The sequence below is a fragment of the Narcine bancroftii genome, chromosome 6 (genome assembly GCF_036971445.1).
Source record: "Narcine bancroftii isolate sNarBan1 chromosome 6, sNarBan1.hap1, whole genome shotgun sequence".
Lineage (NCBI taxonomy): Eukaryota > Metazoa > Chordata > Chondrichthyes > Torpediniformes > Narcinidae > Narcine > Narcine bancroftii.
In genome coordinates, this window is record NC_091474.1 from 35501128 (window position 1) to 35522957 (window position 21830).

General features: G+C 39.1%; 1 protein-coding gene across 1 annotated transcript in view; it reads left to right on the forward strand.

Annotated features, from left to right (window-relative positions):
- The window catches only part of LOC138735941 (protein-glutamine gamma-glutamyltransferase 2-like), a 44463-nt gene that overhangs the window by 19844 nt on the left and 2789 nt on the right, over window positions 1-21830 (forward strand). The window contains exons 7-12 of the mRNA XM_069884627.1: window positions 664-790; window positions 9965-10068; window positions 11660-11902; window positions 12166-12438; window positions 18106-18266; window positions 19083-19216. Of these exons, the coding sequence (XP_069740728.1) occupies window positions 664-790; window positions 9965-10068; window positions 11660-11902; window positions 12166-12438; window positions 18106-18266; window positions 19083-19216 (1042 nt within the window). The remainder of the gene's footprint in view (window positions 1-663; window positions 791-9964; window positions 10069-11659; window positions 11903-12165; window positions 12439-18105; window positions 18267-19082; window positions 19217-21830) is intronic.

The following is a 21830-nucleotide window of genomic DNA, read 5'->3' on the forward strand; positions in this document are numbered from 1 at the left end:
ATTGTCGTCGTGTCACTTCACAACTCCAGTGAGATGCATGCTGTCCGTGTATGGAGCTTGTACATTCTCTCTGTCAATATTTGGGATTCTCTGGAGTGCTCCAGTTTCATCTCACATCACAAAGATATGTGGGTTCGTGGATTAATTGACCACTGCATATTGTCCATATAGATGGGAGTGACTGAAGAGAAAAGATGGGAATGCGGAGTTAATCATATGGGATTGGTAGAAATGGGTGGTTGCTGGTTGGTATGGTTTTGGTGAGCTGAAGGACCTATTTCCATACAGTGTAACTGTGAATTAAACAAAACCTTGTGTCTGTCTTTGTGGAGGTTCCAAATCAGGGTTGGCATTATTGAATTAATGCATATTGACTGATGTCAAAGATTTCTGTAAGATATCTTGGGAATTCTCCTGAACTTGTGACAAAGAATTATCTCACAACCAACAGGAGATAGCTTAGCTTCCAAGAACAGACAATATCAGGCGTATACTAGTTCCGGGTACTTCAATGATGCTAAATGATCTGTAATGTACACCAGGATAATACTATTGGAGTGAAAGTCAAAATAATCAAATATTATGGTGTGGTGGTTGATCTTTCTATATTGTTATTCAATGATATTATGTTGAAGTAATCATTCTCAAATTTGATCTCTTTAGTTTTGAGATGTTTAGGAATTCCAGCACGTGTGGTCACGAACTTTAACTCTGCTCATGACACAAACAGCAACTTAATAATTGATCAAGTAATTGGTGAATGTGGGATAGAATCTGGTGACAGCGTATGGTGAGTCATACCAGTAGAAATTATAATTTGAAATAGGAGTAATTGCAACTGTTAAAAGTTTAAAGTGAAAACAATATCCAAAACTATTGGAATTGATGTGAAAAACAGACTGCTGGAGGAATTCAGCAGGTCAAACAACATCTGTGGAGGTAAAGTGACAATTGATGTTTCAAGTTGAGGTCCTGAATCTGGATTAGGTTTCCTTGCCTCCACAGATGCTGCTTAACCTACTCCAGATTTTAACTCCATCTGCAATCTCTTGTGTATCCATTGAAAGAGATATCAGTAGGTTTCAAACTTAAATGAAAATGTTGGCTTCGACCTGTCATTCAGAAATAAAGTTCCTGTGTTTTGAAAGTTACTAAGACTAGACTCCAGGCACAAAGTTTGTAATAATGGTGAACCATTTTCCTCATTGATGATGATGCAAGGAGCTTTTGGTCTGTTTTGTCATTGACACCTTCTGGTATATAGGAGTTCTCACACCATTCTAACCTTAGCTAACCTTCTCTTCGGCCATTTGCAGGATGTTTGTGTTTACCGTCAGACTGAAAAAATATCCATTTCTCTCTGTACAATTGTGCATTTTTGACATTAATGCCCATGGAGGCTCCCAATATTTCAAGTATTTAGTGAGTTCTCTCTGCTGCAGTAATTTTGATGAAGAATTTAACTTGAATTGATGGTGTTGAACACACTTTAACACGACAGCCATTGTGATAGTATATTTTGAGTGAATGCCTTCATGCTAATCGATATATGAGGTAGCCCGGATGGATGTGGGTCTTAGATGATGATTTTCTTTGTCATTAACTAGCATCTAGTCCATTGCCTTCTATAACTTGGCAATTCAGTTCCTCATACATATGCTCTTTAAATGCATTCTCTGCCTTCCTCAGGCAGTGGGTTCCAGATTCCAACCACCCTCTGGGTGATAATATTCTTCCTCAGGAGAAAATCAGTGAATGGATGGAGTTAATGCAGTGCGGGATGTCCAAGCAGGTAGATAAGTATTTTACTTATCAACCAGAGGATCTGTCCTGCCACTGTGCTTTTAAACCTCTTATCACAAGTGTGACTCCTCACATGCCACTTTAAATATTCCCTATGCCATAGGTGCTCTGTGATTAGTAAGGGATTGCTTAAGGTGGTATGCGGGTGGAAAGAAAAAGTTTGAAACCCACTATTTGAATTGTACCTAATTGACTCGCTATGAGCACAGTTTCTTAACTCCAAAGGAAATGGGCCAATGACAAATTTTCTCAAGCAAAATATTTCAGTAACAATTGGGTTAAGATCAGTGATTCTCAACCTTCCTTTCCCACTCACACACCACCTTAAGCAATCCCTTACTAATCACAGAGCATTTATGGCATAGGGATTACTTAAAGTGGGATGTGAGTGGAAAGAAAAAGGTTGAGAACCACTGATCTGGATGAATTGGGTCAGCAAGTTTGCTGATGACACAAAGATTGGAGGCGTGTGGACAGTGAGAAAGACTTACAGAGGGATCTGGACCAACTGGAAAAATGGGCTGGAAAATGGCAGATGGAATTTAATGCAAACAAGTGTGAGGTGTTGCATTTTGGAAGGACAAACAAAACTAGGACATACAGGTACATAATTCTTTATCCAGACATCTAAGACCCAGAAAGCTCCAAAATCCAGCAAATGGCGAGAGAGACGGCAGCGCGAGTCGGGCGGGCAAGAGGCCAGCAGCGTGAGTCGGGTGGGTGGGAGACTGGCAGTGTGAGTTGTGAGGGCAAGGGGGAGAGACCAGCAGCATGAGTTGGGCGGGTGAGAGGGGGGAGACCGGCAGTGCAAATCAGGTGGGTGAGGGTGGGAGACAGGCAGCGTGAGTTGTGAGGGCAAGGGGGAGAGACCAGCAGCATGAGTTGGGCGGGTGAGAGGGGGGAGACCGGCAGTGCAAATCAGGTGGGTGAGGGTGGGGGACAGGCAGCGCGAGTCGGATGGACAAGGGGGGGAGACCGGCAGCATGAGTCAGGCAGACGAGGGGGAGTCCAGCAGTGCGAGTCAGGCGAGCAAGGGTGGGGGGAGACCAACAGCGCGAGTCGGGCGGGCAGGAGACTGGCAGCGTGAGTCGGGCGGGCGAGAGTGGGGGACACTGGCAGTGTGAGTTTGGCGGGTGAGGGGGGGACAGGCAGCGCGACTGGAAGGGGGTGGAGGTAGATACGCAACACAATTTGGGTGGGTTTAAATCTGGCTTTCCAAAATTCAGGACACACTGTCCCCCAAGTGTTATTGATAAAGGATTGTGTACCTGTACATAGTAAATAGTAGGGCACAGAGGAGTGCAGAGGAGCAAAGGGATCTGGGAATACAGATACATAATTCCCTGAAAGTGGTGTCATAGGTAGATAGGGTTGTGAAGAATGCTTTTGGGGGGAGGAGTCACGTGATGGAGTAGTGGCCGGACGGTGAACTCCAGCCCTCTCCAGAAAAGTCGGGAAAAACAAGAGAAAATACAAAGGCACAGAAATACAAGTTAAAGAAAAGTGAGTATAAAGGTGGAAAGAAGATGGAGACAAAAGGAGAAAAATCAAAATCAACGGAAAGAAGAGAGGAAGAGAAGACAACAGAGGAAAAAGGTGAAGGCCTTACCTGTCCGAAGAGGCCCGCTGTGGAGAGAGGACCCCACTACCTCAGGTCGGTAGAAAAAGAACTACAACAATGGCTCACAGAGCCGAGTAAAAGTGTGCAACCGCGCATGAAAAAAAACACACCGACGGGAGGGGGGACCAGCTGGGGAGTCGATCTCCACAGCCGGCAACGACAGCTGCAGAACACCTGCAGCAAGAAGAGACCACAGAAGACAATGGAAACAAGAAAGAAGAGGAGGAAAGGGCATCAAAGAAACAACAGATGGCCAACCCAGAGGAAGAAGAAGAGGAAGAATACAGTGAAATAGATAAAGGGAAAGGCAAGGTAAAGGATATACTTGCTCTTGTTAGAGGATACATGGAGTCATTTAAAGAATGGCAAACACAGGAATTCAATGATTTAAGAAGAAGAATAAACAACACAGAAAAGAAAATAAATAAAATGGATATGACCTTAACAGAAATGGGGAAAAAAATGGACAAGATGGAAGAACGGGCAATAGCAGCAGAAATGGAGGTAGAAGACTTAAAAAAGAAATTGGAGGAATCTAATAAAAAAACTAAAGAGACACAAGAATTACTAGCCCAAAAAATAGATATAATGGAAAATTATAACAGAAGAAATAACATAAAGATAGTGGGCCTTAAGGAAGATGAAGAAGGCAAGAATATGAGGGAGTTTATAAAAGAATGGATCCCTAAGGCCCTAGGATGTCCAGAACTACAGCAAGAAATGGAAATAGAAAGGGCACATAGAGCATTGGCCCCTAAACCACAACCACAACAAAAACCAAGATCTATTGTAGTAAAATTCCTAAGATATACTACAAGAGAAAAGGTACTGGAGAAGACAATGGAAAAAGTAAGAGAGGGCAACAAACCACTGGAGTATAAAGGGCAAAAAATCTTCATTTATCCAGATATAAGCTTTGAACTCCTAAAGAAGAGAAAAGAGTTCAATACAGCAAAAGCGATTTTATGGAAGAAAGGATATAAATTTACACTGAAGCATCCTGCGGTATTGAAAATATTTATTCCAGGACAACAAAACAGACTGTTCTCGGATCCAGAAGAAGCACGAAAATTTGCAGAACAATTACAAAAATAGACTGAGGGATGAAGACGGGTAATGAGAGCAAAAATGATCACGATTGATATGTATGTGGGTAAAGACAAAAATAGACTGAGGGATGAAGACGGGTAATGAGGGTAAAAATGACCACGATTGATATGTATGCGGGTAAAGAGGTATAAGAGTGAATAGAGACAATGGGCAGACGTGAAAGTATCTGTAATTAGAGGAAAACATAGATAGTATAGACAAGAATTAATAAGGGAAGGTAATGGAATAGAGAGAATAAGGAGGGAATTAAAAGAGTGACCTTTGTGACATATAAAAAGTGAAATCTTTTCTGGGGGGGGCTGGGTGGGGGAAAAGAGCGGTCACTGCAAAATCAGTTGACGCTTGCGAGTGGATTCGCAAATCCAAATGGAGAGGGGAGATGTGGTTGTCCGACAAGGGATAAAGGACAACTCAGGAGGGGAAGGGGAGATTGGGGATAAAGAAGATAGAAATAGGAGAATAAGGAAAATGTTGGATGTTGTAGGAATGTTGTCTTATAAAGAGTTGAAAATAAGAAAACAGAAATGGAAAAGGAGGAAAGGTAATGATGGAAAAACGGAAAGAGAAGATAAACAAAATATAAAATGGCTACGCTGAACTATATGACTCTAAATATTAATGGAATACATAACCAAATTAAAAGGAAGAAACTACTAAATTTACTGAAAAAGGAAAAAATAGATATAGCATTTGTCCAAGAAACACACTTAACTGAATTGGAGCACAAGAAATTAAAGAGAGATTGGGTACGACATGTAACAGCAGCATCGTATAATTCAAAAGCAAGAGGAGTGGCTATATTAATTAGCAAAAATGTGCCATTTAAAATAGAAGAGGAAATAATAGATCCAGCAGGGAGATATGTTATGATAAAATGTCAGATATATTCGGAGCTTTGGAATCTACTTAATATATATTCACCTAACGAAGAAGATCAAAAGTTTATGCAAGATATCTTTTTGAAGGTAGCTAATACGCAAGGGAACATACTAATAGGAGGGGATTTCAATCTGAATTTGGATCCAAATATGGATAAAACGGGGAAAAAAATTAACAGGAAGAACAAAGTAACCAAATTTATAATTAAATCAATGCAAGAAATGAAACTTGTGGACATATGGAGGAAACAAAACCCAAAAGAAAAGGAATACTCATACTACTCGACTAGACATAAAACATACTCAAGGATAGACCTATTCCTGTTATCAGCCCACATTCAAGGGAGAGTTAGGAAAACGGAATATAAAGCTAGACTATTATCGGACCACTCACCCCTGTTATTGGCAATAGAGCGAGAGGACATCCCTCCAAGAATGTATAGATGGAGATTAAACCCCATGCTACTTAAAAGACAGGATTTTAGAGAATTTATTGAAAAACAATTAAAAATGTACTTTGAAGTAAATACGGAATCAGTGGAAGATAAGTTTATACTATGGGACGCAATGAAAGCATTCATTAGAGGGCAAATAATAAGTTATGCAACCAAGATGAAGAAGGACTATAATCAGGAAACAGAGCAGTTGGAAAGGGAAATAATAAACATAGAAAAAAAATTAGCAATAAAGGAAGATACAACCAAAAGAAGAGAATTGGCGGATAAAAAAATAAAATATGAAACATTACAAACATATAAGGTGGAGAAGAATATAATGAAGACAAAACAGAAATATTATGAACTAGGTGAAAAAACACACAAAATCTTAGCATGGCAGCTTAAGACAGAGCAAACTAAGAAAATGGTATTGGCAACAAGGAAAAAAGACAAACAAATTACATATAATCCAAAAGAAATTAAGGAAAACTTCAGAGAATTCTATGAACAATTATACCGAACCGAAAACGAAGGGAAAGAAGGGAAAATAGATGAATTTTTGACTAAAATTGAACTACCAAAACTACAAATAGAGGAACAAAATAAATTAACAGAACCATTTGGAACAGTAGAAATACAAGAGATAATAAAAAAATTACCAAATAATAAGACACCAGGAGAGGATGGACTCCCAATAGAATTCTACAAAACATTTAAAGATCTAATAATACCGCCCCTCCTGGATGTAATCAACCAGATTGATGAGACACAAAACTTACCAGATTCATGTAAAACAGCAATAATTACAGTGATACTAAAACAAGGGAAAGATCCACTCTCACCAGCGTCATATAGACCAATATCTCTGCTAAACACAGATTATAAGATAATAGCTAAACTATTAGCAAACAGATTAGCAGAACAGGTACCGAAAATGGTAAATTTAGACCAAACTGGATTTATCAAAAAAAGACGCACAACAGACAATATTTGTAAATTTATTAACTTAATTCATGCAGTAGAAGGAAATAAAGCACCGGCAGTAGCAGTTGCTTTAGACGCAGAGAAGGCCTTCGACAGAGTAGAATGGAATTACTTGTTCAAAGTATTGCAAAAATTCAGTTTACCGGAGAAGTATATTAATTGGATTAAAGCATTATATGAGGGACCGTTAGCGAAAGTGACAGTAAATGGACATGTATCAAAGCAATTTAACTTAAGCAGGTCAACGCGGCAGGGATGCCCACTATCACCATTATTGTTTGCGCTAGCTATAGAACCACTAGCAGAATCGATAAGAATAGATAATAATATAAAAGGAATAAAAATAAAAGACAGGGAATATAAAATCAGTCTATTTGCGGATGATGTGATAGTGTACTTAACAGAACCAGAACTATCAATAAAAGAACTATATAAGAAATTGAAGGAATATGGAGAAGTGTCGGGATACAAGATAAACGTAAATAAAAGTGAAGCAATGCCTATGAATAACGCGGATTTCTCAAAATTTAAGGAGGAATCCCCATTCAGATGGCAAATGCAGGCACTAAGATACCTAGGTGTGCAAATAAACAAAAATCTAGGCCAATTATATAAACTCAATTACAATCCACTAATGAAAAAATTACAGGACGATTTAGAGCATTGGAAAGAGCTACCACTAACACTGATAGGAAGGATAAACTGTATTAAAATGAACATTTTTCCAAGGATACTATACTTATTTCAGGCATTGCCAATACAACTGACAGAAAAATTCTTCAAAGAGTTAAAGAAAATAATAAGGAGATTTTTATGGAGAGGGGGGAAACCGAGGATAGCACTAGATAAATTAACAGAATGGTATAAACAAGGAGGCTTACAATTGCCAAACTTCAAAAATTATTATAGAGCCGCACAATTAAGGTACCTATCAGATTTTTATCAAACAAGGGAAAAACCAGACTGGACGAGACTAGAATTAGATAAAATAGGGGAAAAGATACCTGAACACATATTATATAAATGGGACGAAAAATTGGTACAACATAGAACTTCTCCAGTATTACACCATCTCCTCAATATATGGAAGAAGATTCATGTAGAAAGAAATAAAATAAATTATCAAATACCAAAACTAATATTGACGCAAAATAAGCTACTCCCTTTTACAATAGACAACCTTTCCTTTAGAAAATGGGAAAAAAAAAGGGATTAAAAGAATAGAAAATTGTTTTTCAGGAAGTAGATTCTTATCCTTGGAACAAATGAGAGATAAGTACAATATAACTGGAGATACAGCGCTGGCATATTACCAACTGAGATCCTACTTGAAAGATAAATTAGGAAGCAATTTGAGTTTACCAGAGGGAAGTAACCTTGAATATGTGATTACAGATACAATGTTAATCAAAAGATTTATAACAAATATGTATATCAAACTGCAAGAAAAGGAGAATGAGGAAACAAATGGTAAAACTAAACAAAAATGGGAACAAGATTTAAATATAAAGATAAAAAAGGAAACATGGGAGAAATTATGTTCTGGAACGATGAGAAATACAATAAATACGAGGCTGCGTATGATACAATATAATTGGTTACACAGACTATACATTACACCGCAAAAGTTAAATAAATGGGACCCAACAGTATCTGATAGATGTTTTCGATGTAAAAAAGAAAGGGGAACAACAATTCATGCAATCTGGACATGTGAGAGAGTAGAAAAATTTTGGGAAGATCTCAATCAGATATTAAATAAAATAACAGAAAACAATATACCAAAGAATCCAGAGATCTTTCTCCTAAGTAACATAAAAAATAAAGAATTTGGAATTGACTTGGAAGATGCACAAAAAAGATTTGTCAAGATAGCCCTAGCCGTAGCAAAAAAATGTATTATGTCAACCTGGAAATTGGAAGATAATTTGAAAATACAACAATGGTATATAGAAATGAATAAATGTATTCCATTAGAAAAAATAACATATAGTTTAAGAAATAATATTGAAATATTCGAACAAGTATGGGAGCCTTACATTAAATACAATAGCGAAAACCTACCGGGAGCAAACATTACCTAAGTTGATGGAAGGAGAAGAAAAGAAAAGAATGGACTCAGTAGAATTTCTGGTGTATTTTTGTTGAATGACAACATTGTCTGACTGAATTAATGCAACCTAGATTGTATACCTAAAATGGATGAGAGGGGGGGGTGGCTTGGGAGGAGGGAGGGGGGGGGAGAAAAAGTCACTGTAAATGTGTGGAAAAGAAAAAGTGTATATCATGGCTATTGTGATTTATGGTGTGAAAAATAAAAAAAAAAAAAGAATGCTTTTGGCATATTGGCCATCATAAATCAAAATATTGAGTATAGGAGTTGGGATGTTATGTGGAGGGTGTATAAGACTTGGTGAGGCCAAATTTGGAGTATTGTATGCAGTTCTGGTCACCTAACAAGAAGAAGGATATCAGTAAGATTGAAAGAGTGCAGAGAAAATTTATTAGGATGTTGCCAGGTCTTCAGGAGTTGAGTTATAGGGAAAGATTAAACAGGTTGGGGACTTTATTTGTTGGAGCTTAGGAGAATGAGGGGAGATTTGATAGAGGTTTACAAAATTGAGGAGTATAGACAGAGTAAATGTGAGTAGGCTCTTTCCACTTAGATTAGGAGAGAGAAATATGAGAGGCTTGTGGATGAAAGGGGAAAGGTTTAGGGGGACTTCTTCACTCAGAGAGTGGTGGGAGTGTGGAACAAGCTGCCATCTGACGTGGTAAATGTGGGCTCACCCTTAAGTTTCAAGAATAAATTGGATAGATACATGGAAGGGAGAGGACTGGAGGGTTATGGAATAGGTGCAGGTCAATGAGACTAGCAGAATGATGTTTCGGTGGCCTGTTTTTCTGTATTGTAGTTTTCTATGGTTCTAACTGTGAATATTTATTATCTATCTACTATTTGTATTTAGTGTTTTTTTAAAATTCAATTAATTATTCCATTGTGGTTGTTTTTCGGTTATTTTTGTAGGTTTTGTTTTACAAAATACCTGTTTGACTGCAGCAAGTGACAATCTTAGAGCATCTATACATTGTATGATGTGTATGACAATATTTTTCTTCCTGCATTGTAGGAACTTCCATGTCTGGATTGAGGGTTGGATGGAACGAAATGACCTGAAGTTCGGCTATAATGGATGGCAGGTACTGGATCCAACACCACAGGAGAAAAGTGAAGGTAAAGTCTGAAATAAAATGAGAGCATTGGTTATAAATATAAAAGTTAGTCAACAGTGAAAGATCTAAGGATAGTATGATTAACATTATAAATGTAAGATATAGATTGGTACAATATAATTTTTTACATCAATTGTATTTAACTCCTCAAAAATTAAAGAAATTTGAATTAATTTCTTCAGATTTATGTTTTAGATGCAGACAAGAAAAATATTTTTTTCATTTGACTTGGACTTTTTCTAAGGTCAAGAATTTTTGGTTACAAGTTAAATTGTTTTTGGAGCAAGTATCAAAAGTAAGTCTACTGCTTGATCCAATGTTGTTTTTATTAGGGGACATTAAGTCAATTGCTTTAAGACTGAGATTGACTATGTATCATATTGAATTTTCACATTTGGCTCTGGCTGTTTCTAGAAAATGTTTGGCTATTACTTGGAAATCTGATTTAGTCTTAGGAATGCAAAGATGGGATGCTGAAATGAAATCCTGTACTCCTCTAGAAAAGATAACGTATAATTTGAGGGATTAAATATCATTTTTTTGTAAAAGTATGGAGCCCATATTTAAAAATTCTTGGTTTTAAAATTTAATCTCCTGGACTGCTCCGGTGGATGTCTTGGTTTCTGCAGCTAATTATTTGTTGGTTTTGGTGAGGATCTCCTTCTTTCTTTCTTTCTTTGTAGGTGGGTAGGGGAGGAGGGAGGGTGTTAGCTGGGAAGATGTGGGGGGGGATCTTATTCAATTATATAATGTTTGTATCAATATGTTATAATGAAAGTTGTGATTTAAAATTATAAATGTGAAAGGTCAATGCATAATTTAATTGCGAGGTCTAAACAATGCACCCAGCAGATTTTATCTTCGCATGCATTTCAAAACTGCTCCACTCCTTGATCCCTCCTCTCAAATAATTCCAAGATCACTAAGACTTTTTTTTAAATTATGTTGCCTTTTCTCCATTCTAACTGATCTCTCTCTCGCTCTCTGAAACTCTGCTTTCTGGCCTGCATTTTATTTGCTGCACTTAATGTATGGATTGATTTCCTGAATAGCAACAAAATGAACCTTTTCACTGAACCTCAATACCCAAGACCATACACTTGAAGTTAATATATATATTAAAACACAAAAAGCTGGAGAAACTCAGCCGGTTAAACAGCTTGACCTGCTGAGGGTCTCCATCTTTTTGTGTTTTTCTTCAGCCATGGAGTTTACAGATTTTTGTGAATTACTTCTCAGCAACAATAATAGTTTTCGTTGTATTTCACACCTATTTACATTATGTTGCTTTAATTACTGCTTTATTAATTGTAATTTTGGCTTGGATTATGTCATATTACCTTCTCAAAGAGATATAGCTATTGAGATAGTATAATCAATTTCAAAACCTAATTTATTCACAGAACTTTTTCTGCTTCCGACAGTCCACACGCATGATTATTTCAGCACAGTTGCCTGGTAGTAAAAGTGAAACACCACAATAGATAAAATTTCACAGCGCAGTGTCATTTTTGAACACCGTGATGAGGCAGTTAAGGATTCTGGAAGAGATTTGTCTTTTATTTTCTCCATCATTCCCTTTGCTTTACCAGGAATTTATTGCTGTGGACCTGCTCCACTCCATGCAATCAAAGGCGGGGCATTGGACATGAGGTACGATGTTCCCTTTGTTTTTGCGGAGGTCAATGCAGATGTGGTAACTTGGATATGCTACAAGGATGGCAAAAAAGTAAAAAAATGTGTCGAAACTCAACATGTGGGTAAATTAATCAGCACCAAGAGTTGTGGCAGGAATGATCGTGAAGATATCACCAACAAATACAAGTTCCCTGAAGGTATGTCAAATAAACATTTGTTGGAAAATAAACCTTAACATTTCTTATTGCTCTATTATATACAATACTTAATTGCCATCATGTTTTACAGCAAGGCTAGAAAAATTGTCTAATTTTATGATGAACTACACAGCAATTTGATAGTTAAAATGTTGTTTTTAATTAGCCATATGGATTAGGAAGTCATAATTTCAAAATGAACATCTGAAAAATTAAGACTTTAATTATTATCTTTTTTTATATTATTTAACCAATATATTTAGGCTCTCAGAAAGAAAGAGAAGTGTATAATGAAGCTAAATTCAGAAATAACTTGGAACCTATACAAGAAGATAAACTAATTGTGAAAATAAAAGCTGATGAATCAATAAACTACGGCTCCGATATTCATGCTCTTGCTCAACTCACCAACAACAGTTCGGAGACCATGAATTGCAGACTTATCATTAATGCTCAGATCCTAAAATACACTGGACAACCTGTGGATCCAACAGTGCCAATGAGCATGAATGAAGTTGTAATAAAAGGTCATGAAGGTAATGAAAGTATTACTGATCATGCCTCATGTCTGTATTCCTTCGCCATGTTAAAAGATCATCTGTTTAAGATTGATTGTCTGTGCCTTGATACCAGAAAACTACCTGAAAATATCTGACTTACTAAATTTATATAATTTATTAATTCATTGCAATAATTTTTAAGGGCAATATGGAATGTTATTTTAATTCCACACACCATTCCAACACCGACATGCCTATCCATGGTTTCATGCATTGCCGAACCAAGGCTACTCACAAACTGGAGGAACAACACCTCTGGGCACCCTCTAACCAGACAGCATTAACGTCGACTTCTGTTTTCATTAAACCCTTTCTTTCAAGTCCCTCTCTTTCCCTATCCCTCTGTTTCCTCCAGCTCCCCACCTCCTTCCCTTCCCATTCAGAGTGACACCCTCCCTCTATCACTTCTCAGTTTTTTTCTCTTCTATCCTCCCACCCTTATTCAACGATTTTCCTTCTGCTGCTTACTCCCTCCTCTCCTCTTCCCCCCGACTCGTCCAGTCCCCCCCCAAGCTTTTTATTGAGGTGCCTGTCTGCCTTTTACTCACAGTTGATGAAGTGCTCAGGCCCAAAACTGGTTCTCCATTCCCATAGTTTCTGCATGACCTGCTGTACTTCTCTAGCACTTTTGTGTATCACACAACATTAAATATCCCAGATCTTTCCTTCAATGTCGTGCTTGTAGCAATTTTAATGTATTTGTGTGCAAATTTGTCACACTTTCCTACTAAGTTCAAATCTTAAATCTTGCATTCACTTTCTTTTATTTCTCCTGTTTTTCATACATTTACTCCAACTCTCCGCCCTCCATGTTCATCCCCCATGTTTCTGTGAAGCAGATCACACAGTACTCCCTGATGTATCCGATGTTGTACTCTGACTTGGAGTTCATCAAGTTTGTTCTCCAAGCATTGTACATTAGCCAGGAGGATGGTAAGGAGCGGAAGCCCCAGAGCCCTGCGTCTTAGCTTAATCTATAGCCTCCCTCCTCACTCTGCATTCACGTGGTCATTTTTAAATGGCCCGTGGGTCCATGGCAGTGTTTAAATGGTCTTTGCGATGTCCCTTTCAATCTCTCGCAATATTTAAATTAGCTGAGCGTATGCTGTTTGCAACTCCCGCGATGTTTAAATGGCCCATTTGCTGGCTGTTAGAAACTCCCATGGTGTTTAACTTGCCTGAGCGTCAGCTGTTTAAAGGTCTCGAGGTCTGATGGAGACTGCCATTTGTGCCAAATTTTGACCAGAGAAGCCAACACACTTGACCACGGCTATGCCACAATGAAGAATGCCTACCAGACCATACCATGACTGCACATCGGTAAGTCTGATCTCTTGGACTTCTACTCCCAGCGTACAAGCAAAGACTGAGAACCACAGCACCAGTAGTGAAGATGGCAAAAATATTGTCGAAAGAGGCAGAGGAGTGTCTGCAAGACTGCTTTGAATCAGTGGACTGAACCATATTCAAGAACTCATCCTTAGACTGAATGAATACTCACTGTGTCACTGACTTTATCAAGACCTGCATGGACGAGTGTGTGCCCATGCACACATACCGACTGTTCACCAAGCAGAAGCCTTGGATGAATCAAAGGATTTGCCACCTTCTGAGGGTGAGATCATGGGCATTTAAGTCTGGGGATCCAGATCTCTACAAGAAGTCCAGGTTCGACCTGCGAAAGGCTATCTCTGAAGCTAAGTGGCAATTCTAGAGGAGGCTAGAGACAGAGATAGATACACACTAGCCATGGTAGGGAGTGCAGGCCAATACAGCCTACAAAGTGAGGTCAAACATCCTAGATAGCAGTGATGTTTCCTTACTTGATGAGCTGAAAACCTATTCCCACTTTGAGAAGGCAAATTCAACGGTGCCTACTAGCAACCCTGCAAAGGCTGAGAACCCTGTCATATTTGTCTCTGAGGCCGACAACAGAACATAATTCAAAAGGGTGAATCCTCACAAGGTGTCAGGCCCTGACAGCATACCCTGGCATAATACTGAAAATCAGTGCCAAACAACTAGCCAGAGTGTTCAAGGACATTTTCAGCCTTTCATTTCTGCAGTCAGAGGTTCCCAACTGCTTCAAAAGGGCATCAATCATCCCGGTACCCAAGAAGAGTAGGGTGAGCTGCCTCAATGACTATCACCCAGGAGCAATAACATCTACTGGGATGCATTGCTTTGAGAGGCTGTTCATGGCCAGAATTAACACGTACCTAAGGGGTGGACCCACTGCAATTCACTTTCAGATTTTGGCTCACCTCAAACAGCAAATCATACATATGGCTGCTCTTCATAGACTACAGCTCAATCTTCAACACCATTATTCCCTCAGTGCTGGGCCTCTGCACCCCTCTCTGCAACTGGATCCTTGACTTCCTATTCGGAAGACCACAGCCAGTACAAATTGGAAACAACATCTCCTCCTTACTGTCAATCAACACAGGCACACCTCAAGGATGTGTGCTTAGCCTACTTCTCTTCTTTCTTATACACCCATGACTGTGTGGCCAGGCACATTTCCAATGTTATCTACAAATTTGCCAATGACACCATAGTTGTCGTTAGAATCACAAATGGCAATGATGAAGTGTACAGGAGGAAGATAGATCAGCTCGTTGAGTGGTGTCATGGCAACAGCCTTGCAATCAACATTAGCAACAACAAGGAGATGATTGTGGACTTCAGGATGAAGTCAGGGAACATGACCCAGTCCTCATCGACGGCTCAGTAGTGGAGAGGGTCAATAACTTCAAATTCCTGGGTGTCAACATCTCCAAGGATCTGTCGTGGAGCCTCCATGTTGATGCAATCACGAAGAAAGCTCATCAGTGACTATACTTGATGAGGTGTTTGAGGAGATTCAGTATGTCACCGACGACTCTCAAAAACTCCTTCGTGTAAACCCTGGAGATCATTCTGGCTGGTTGCATCATTGTCTGGTATGAAGATGCCAATGCTCAGGACAAGAATAAACTCCAGAGGGTTGTTAACTCGGCTGGCAACATCACAAGCACCAGACTGCACTCCATCGGGAATATCTACAAGAGGTAGTGTCTTAAGAAAGCAGCCTCAATCCTCAAAGACACCACCACCCAGGCCATGCCCTCTTCACTCTGCTACCTTCGGAAAAAAAGATACAGGAGCCTGAAAACGAGCACTCAGTGGCACAAAGGCAGCTTCTTCCTCGCTGCCATCAGATTCCTGGACGATTAATGAACCAAAGACTCCGCCTTACCTTGACTTTTCGTGTACTCTTTTTATTAATTATTGTAAGGTGGTTTATACGAATGTTTGCACTGTGACGCTGCCACAAAACAACGAATTTCGTGACTTGTCCATATAATAAATTCTGATTCTAATACCTCACTTAATGCATGGATATGTTGAGAGCAATAAGACAATTTATAGAATCAGTGCTAAAATGGGTCATTATGTATATAGAGAGGTGCAGGTTACTGCTGTGTGAAAATCTGGAATGAAACCTCCAAGCTCCCCAGGCTGTCTGCTCAAATTTGGGTGCATGTCCCTACTTTCTCCATTGCTGCTTTGTACAGTGATGACAACCTGGTGTGAATCCATGGCTCAGTGGGGAGTGGCTGTCTGCGATGACTGGTGTTAGGTAGACCAGAGCTGCTTTGTGGTGACTGTTCATCGTGGCTTCACCCTATCTGTGACAATGAGCAGAAGCCTTGGATGGGGACTGGCAGCCCATGTCTCTGCGTTGACAGATCCATACCGTCTATTTCATCGCTTGCTATTGGATGAGATGAAGGCTGGTGTCTTCAGCACCCATTTGGCTGCACAAATCTTCCCACCCCAAATATTTCTCAATGTTAATATGCACCAAAGTGATGCTGGCCATTTACATTCATTAAAACATTGATTGTGTAAAATTCTTCCATTTTGCTTCCCAAGTTAAAAATTGCTGCACTGTTTTTGTTTTTAGAAATTCTGGGAATATTCCTTATTGACATTGACTTCTGTTGATAAAGCACTCAGAACTATTGTTTATAATATGAACAATTCACTTCTGAACCAGTTTCAGTAACCATATAACCATTTACGGAGCGGAAACAGGCCATGTTGGCCTTTCAAGTCCGCACCGGTTCACTGATTTACTGAATCCATTCCAGATTCCACTTCCACTTTTTGAGATCCACCTCCTTTAACTGCAAGCTCCTCCTCCTGGATGAATTCCAATAAGGTATCTTCCTGTGGGTCTGGACTCCCAACGCCGGCATCCCGACCTCTTCGGGACGCCGGCGTTCGTGCTCCCCCACAGCCCATACTTTATCCAGCAATTCTCGGACCCGGGATGCCCATAATGGTTTATTTGATAGACTTTAGCACAACTGGTCCTCATGTTGAAAAACAGTAACTACAGACTTCAAAGGTGATCAAAAGTTTAGAAGCCAGCCTACATCTGCACCAATGAAGCAATTAAATATACCCGAGTACTCACAACCACCTGTGAAGCCAAATGTTCTAAACAGTATGGTGCCCTGAAATGAGGGGACGATGTATAAAAAGTGCTGTAATTTCTACATGGTCAAACCAATGTGTGTACGAATAACCTTGAATAAAATCTGGAATGTGCACTTTAATTACATGTGAAATATTTGATTGCAAATTTACAACAATGGAACACAGCGCCAAAGAAAGGGAAAAAAACCGGTCTTTGCTCCAAACATTATTGAGAGGACTGTATAAGCTGTAAATTGTGCACTAAAATAAAATGGCATAGTTTAAACTTTTGGCAAAGTTCCATCAGCTTTTGAATTTGCACATCTGGATTTCTTCTTGCTTCTTGAAAAAGCATCAAATAAACCAGATTGACCTTTCTGGCCCTTTTACTGAGCCATTCACTTTATTATTGATTGTTTTCCCCATTTACTCATCTTAGCCTAATGGAATCTGACACTCTATCATGCCAAACTAGTGCTATATATTAACACTATCTTAGCTTTCTGCAAACCTCCAATTCAACGGAAACTCCAACACACAACTCTGCCACCTGTCACAAGCACAAGTCACGTCCAACCCTGGTGGTATCTGCTCAGTGGGGCTGGGTCTTGTATGCAGCTCTTTTTCATCCATAACTTGCTCATCAATGCCTAGTTTGGATTTTGCCAGGACCTCATCACAACCTTGTCGAGCGATGGAGAGAATAGCTGTCTTCTATTGAGAGTCAACACCCTTGATATCAATGCAGCAAGTGCCCAAATGTGGCTTCAAGGGGCCCAGTAAAACTCAAGTCAATAGACATCAAGGGGGAACCCCTCCACTAGTTAGAATCATCTACATACAGAGGATGATGGCTGTTGTTGGAGGTTATGCCCTGTGACGTCACGGTAAGAATTCCTCAGAGTGGCTTCGGAGATGAAAAAAATCATCGGCTGTTCATCAGTTATTTTCCTTCCATCGTAAAGGATGTTGACGAATCGTTGCGTAATTTCATTGACATTTCTCAGTACACAAAGATAACCTTCAGAGAGGCTGAAAAATAATCTTCCCAATTTTATTTCATAGTTTCAGATCCTTTGTGTAGCTTTGAGGATTGTATATGTGAAATGATTATTCCATATTAATTAATTAATTTAGTCTTTTTAATGTTCTCTATTTTTATTATATTTTCAGTTAAGTCAGTGTCTCTGAAAGTGCCCTTCTCAGATATTTCCAAATACCTGAAAAATCATCAGATGATCAAGCTGACAGCATTGTCAGTTGATACAAGAACAAATGAAAATTCTTTAGCAATGAAAGACATTTGTGTGATCAAACCTTCTATTGCAATAAAGGTAATAAAATCTTCAACAACTGTCAACTACTCTAATGCAGACATTAAAATTAATCAGGCCATCTTCGAGGACAAGCAGGAGTAGACCAAGTAGTTAAAGGTTTTAATATCAAGAAACATCAGGCATGCCTCTACGTGTTGCTGGCCCAGGTACAAGTCAAGTATGGAAGGAGGAGACTAAGGCTATTAGCCTTTATTAGGGGATCCGTGTTCCACCACAATTACTGACCTGATGAATTTTCTATCCAAAATTGTGATGTCACCTAGACCTGACAGTCAATGACTGTCTTCCTTTGGAGGTAAAGGAAATTCAGCAGGTCTTCCATGACCCTTAACAACTTGCACAGTGGCATAATTGAAACCCTATCATCCTGGATATTCTGTCCCCCCACCCCCCCCCCCCCCACCCTTTGCTCCTGTCAGCGAGAAGGCTCAGGAGTGTGAAAGTTTTCGAGACTTTCTTCTCCGCAGCTATCAGGTTATTGAATGAACCTCATAACTGTATTCTCCCCTTGCCTTGATGATCAAATGATTGATCATTTCACTGTCATTCTATAACTGTGCTCTTACTCTTCTTTGTATGGATGTATCCATGTTAGAGTTGACTTGCTAGTCTGATCACAAGAAGAACCTTTGTAGCAATATAATGTGACAATAGAACTTGAACTTGATGCTAATTTGAAAGGCTTATGAATGGAAAGCAAATTTCCAAGTAAGTATTAGAACAATCTCCAGTATTGAACATTAAATGTTGTACTCTTATTCTTTTGTATGAAATAAGAAATAATTACCACATGTAACACATTTGTTTCCTCAGATCCTGGGGTCTGCCATTGTGAATCATGAGATGAGTGCAGAAATCAATTTTCGGAATCCATTGTCTGAACCACTGTTTAACTGTGTCCTCAGTGTGGAAGGAATAGAATTGATTGATGGAATAGAACAAATGAGGTAAGTAGAAGTAGTTGCTGAACACACAACAGAGCAAACTAATCCCGAATGTTTGAATTCAAAAATCTCTCTGGCTTTCCTTGTAATATGTTTCTGAGTTCTTTCTCTCTAAAACATTTGCAAGCCTGAAATCAGATTCACTTGCAGCAAATCATTTGACTTTTTCTGACTATCATTGAACTGTACAGCATGGAAACAGGCCCTTCAGCCCAACTCATCCATGCTACCCAAGTTGTCCATCTGACCTAGGACCACTTCCCTGTGGTTAGCTTGTATCCTTCTCACCCTTTCCTTACCATGGACCAGTCTAAATGTCTGTCTTTTAAGTTGTATCTGACACAATAGTCACAAAGAAAGTCAACTTCAGAAGGGGCATGATGGATGAAAGAATACTAGCAAATGAAATAGCGATTCATAAGTGGACAAACTTTATAATTAGCCAAGGAAATCTATTTATTGCCTATATACTTCATTGTTAGTACTATTTGATATCTCAAAGGGTTTTTTGCCTAGATTGTTTGTCAACATGTAGTTGAAGAATTTACTTGCCTCTGTACATGGTTGGCATGTAATCTGAAATATAGGCAGTGTTCTTCTGTTCATTACAAAGGATAAATTATCCTCTTGGCTAACCTCACCACATGTTTTAATATCATGTCTACAAAATGCAAGTTCTGAACTGAAATAAATTAATCGGGGGGATATGGAAAATTAATTACTGGATTCTTATAAATCCCAATTAGTTGATTGGTGTCCCCAGAGAAGAAATCACTGCCTGGCCTGATAGGGGTTTAGTTATGACTCCAGTTCCATCCTCTGTGATTGACCTAATCTCGCACACATCGTTCTAGGCCTGAGACCTTGTAAACAATGCAATAGATGAAACCCTCAAACAGACAATAATATTTGATTCAACATCAATTTAGCTACATTCCAAATCTAATGTATGTCATAGTTTAAATCTAATAAATGTCATAATTTAATGTTGAAGATTCTTACAAAATATTTAAGAACTTCAAGGAATAAAATTGATGTCATTTGAGAGAAAAAAAAATTGGGTGGAGTAATCGATGGCTTGGGTTTTTTCCAGGAGCTTAAAGGAAAGGAGAAGAATGTAAAAAAAACTATTCCAAAAGGGCTAAAGCAAGCATGGTGTTGCGTTAAATATAGTGGTAGAATAAAGGTACTCACAATATCAGAAGAAATGTTCATAGAATTATGAGAGTAGTAATTAAACTAGGCAGTCAGAATTTTTTCCAGGGTAAAAATTGTCAAATACTAGAGGAGGTGAGAAGAAAGAAGTTTAAAGGAGATGGATGTGAGGCACAGTTTTATTTTACAGAGGGAATAGGCTGCCAGAATTAATGGTGGAAGCAGATGCAATCGCAGCATTGGAGAGGTTTTTAGATAAACACAAGATGGTGGAGGAAATAGAGAGGTGGATCATGTGCAGACAAAATAGGATTAGCTTAATTTGATCAAACATCATGGTCAAAAGGCCTGTTCCTGTGCATTGTATTCTAAATGGAATGATCGGGGAAGGAGAACATTTGTATTAATTGAAATTTATGATGGCACGCAACCTCAAGGTTGCAGACACTGGATTTCCTTCATGCAATGTTTCAGTTTCAACTTTTCTTCCTCAACTTCAAATTCTTTCACGAATTGCCCTTCCATATCCCTATTCTCACGTCCAGCCCAAAACCTGTTGGAAGTGTCTGAACTCTTCCAACTCTGTTCTTTGTTGAATGTAACATGAACCTTTGGTGGGTTCCCCCAACCCCAACCACACACCCTGTTAAGGACCTAACTCTCTCCCTAAACCTCAACACTCTGGAGCCAGATTTATAGAATCATCACAAGTCTGTGTGAGTATTGGGTTCAGTTCTGGTCACCTCATTATAGGAAGGATGTGGACGCTATAGAGAGGGTGCAGAGGAGATTTACCAGGATGTTGCCTGGATTGGAAAATACAGAATGTCTTATGAGACAAGGGTAGCAGAGCTGGGACTTTTTTCTTTGGACTGTAGAAGAATAAGAGGAGACTTAATAGAGGTCTACAAGATTATGAGAGCCAGAGATAGGATGGACAGCCAGCACCTTTTTCCCCAGGGCAGGAATAGCAAATATCAAAGGCCATATGTACAAAGTGAAGGGAGGGAAATTTAGGGGAGACATCAAGGATAAGCTTTTAAAAAAAAAAATACTCAGAATTGCCTGGAATGCCTTGCCAAGGATGGTGGTGGAGGTTGAAATATTAGTCATTTAAGAGACTTTTAGACAGAACATGGTCGGGAGGGATTAGTACTTATTTTTAAAAAAAGGAATAAGTGGGTTGGCACAACATTGAGGGCCAAAGGGCCAGTACTGTGCTGTAGTCTTCTACGTTCTTATATATTTATCTACACTAGTCCTAATTTATTCTTTGCACATTCCCATCAATGGCCCCTCTGATCCCACCTCTTTATTTTTCATCTGCACACTGTGGAGTATTGACCAAAGAACCTGTTAACATGAACATCTTTTGGATGTGGGAAGAGAACAAAGCACTCAGGAAGAAACCCATGTAGTTCTAGAAAGAGCACGTAAATTCCACACAGACAATACCAGAGGT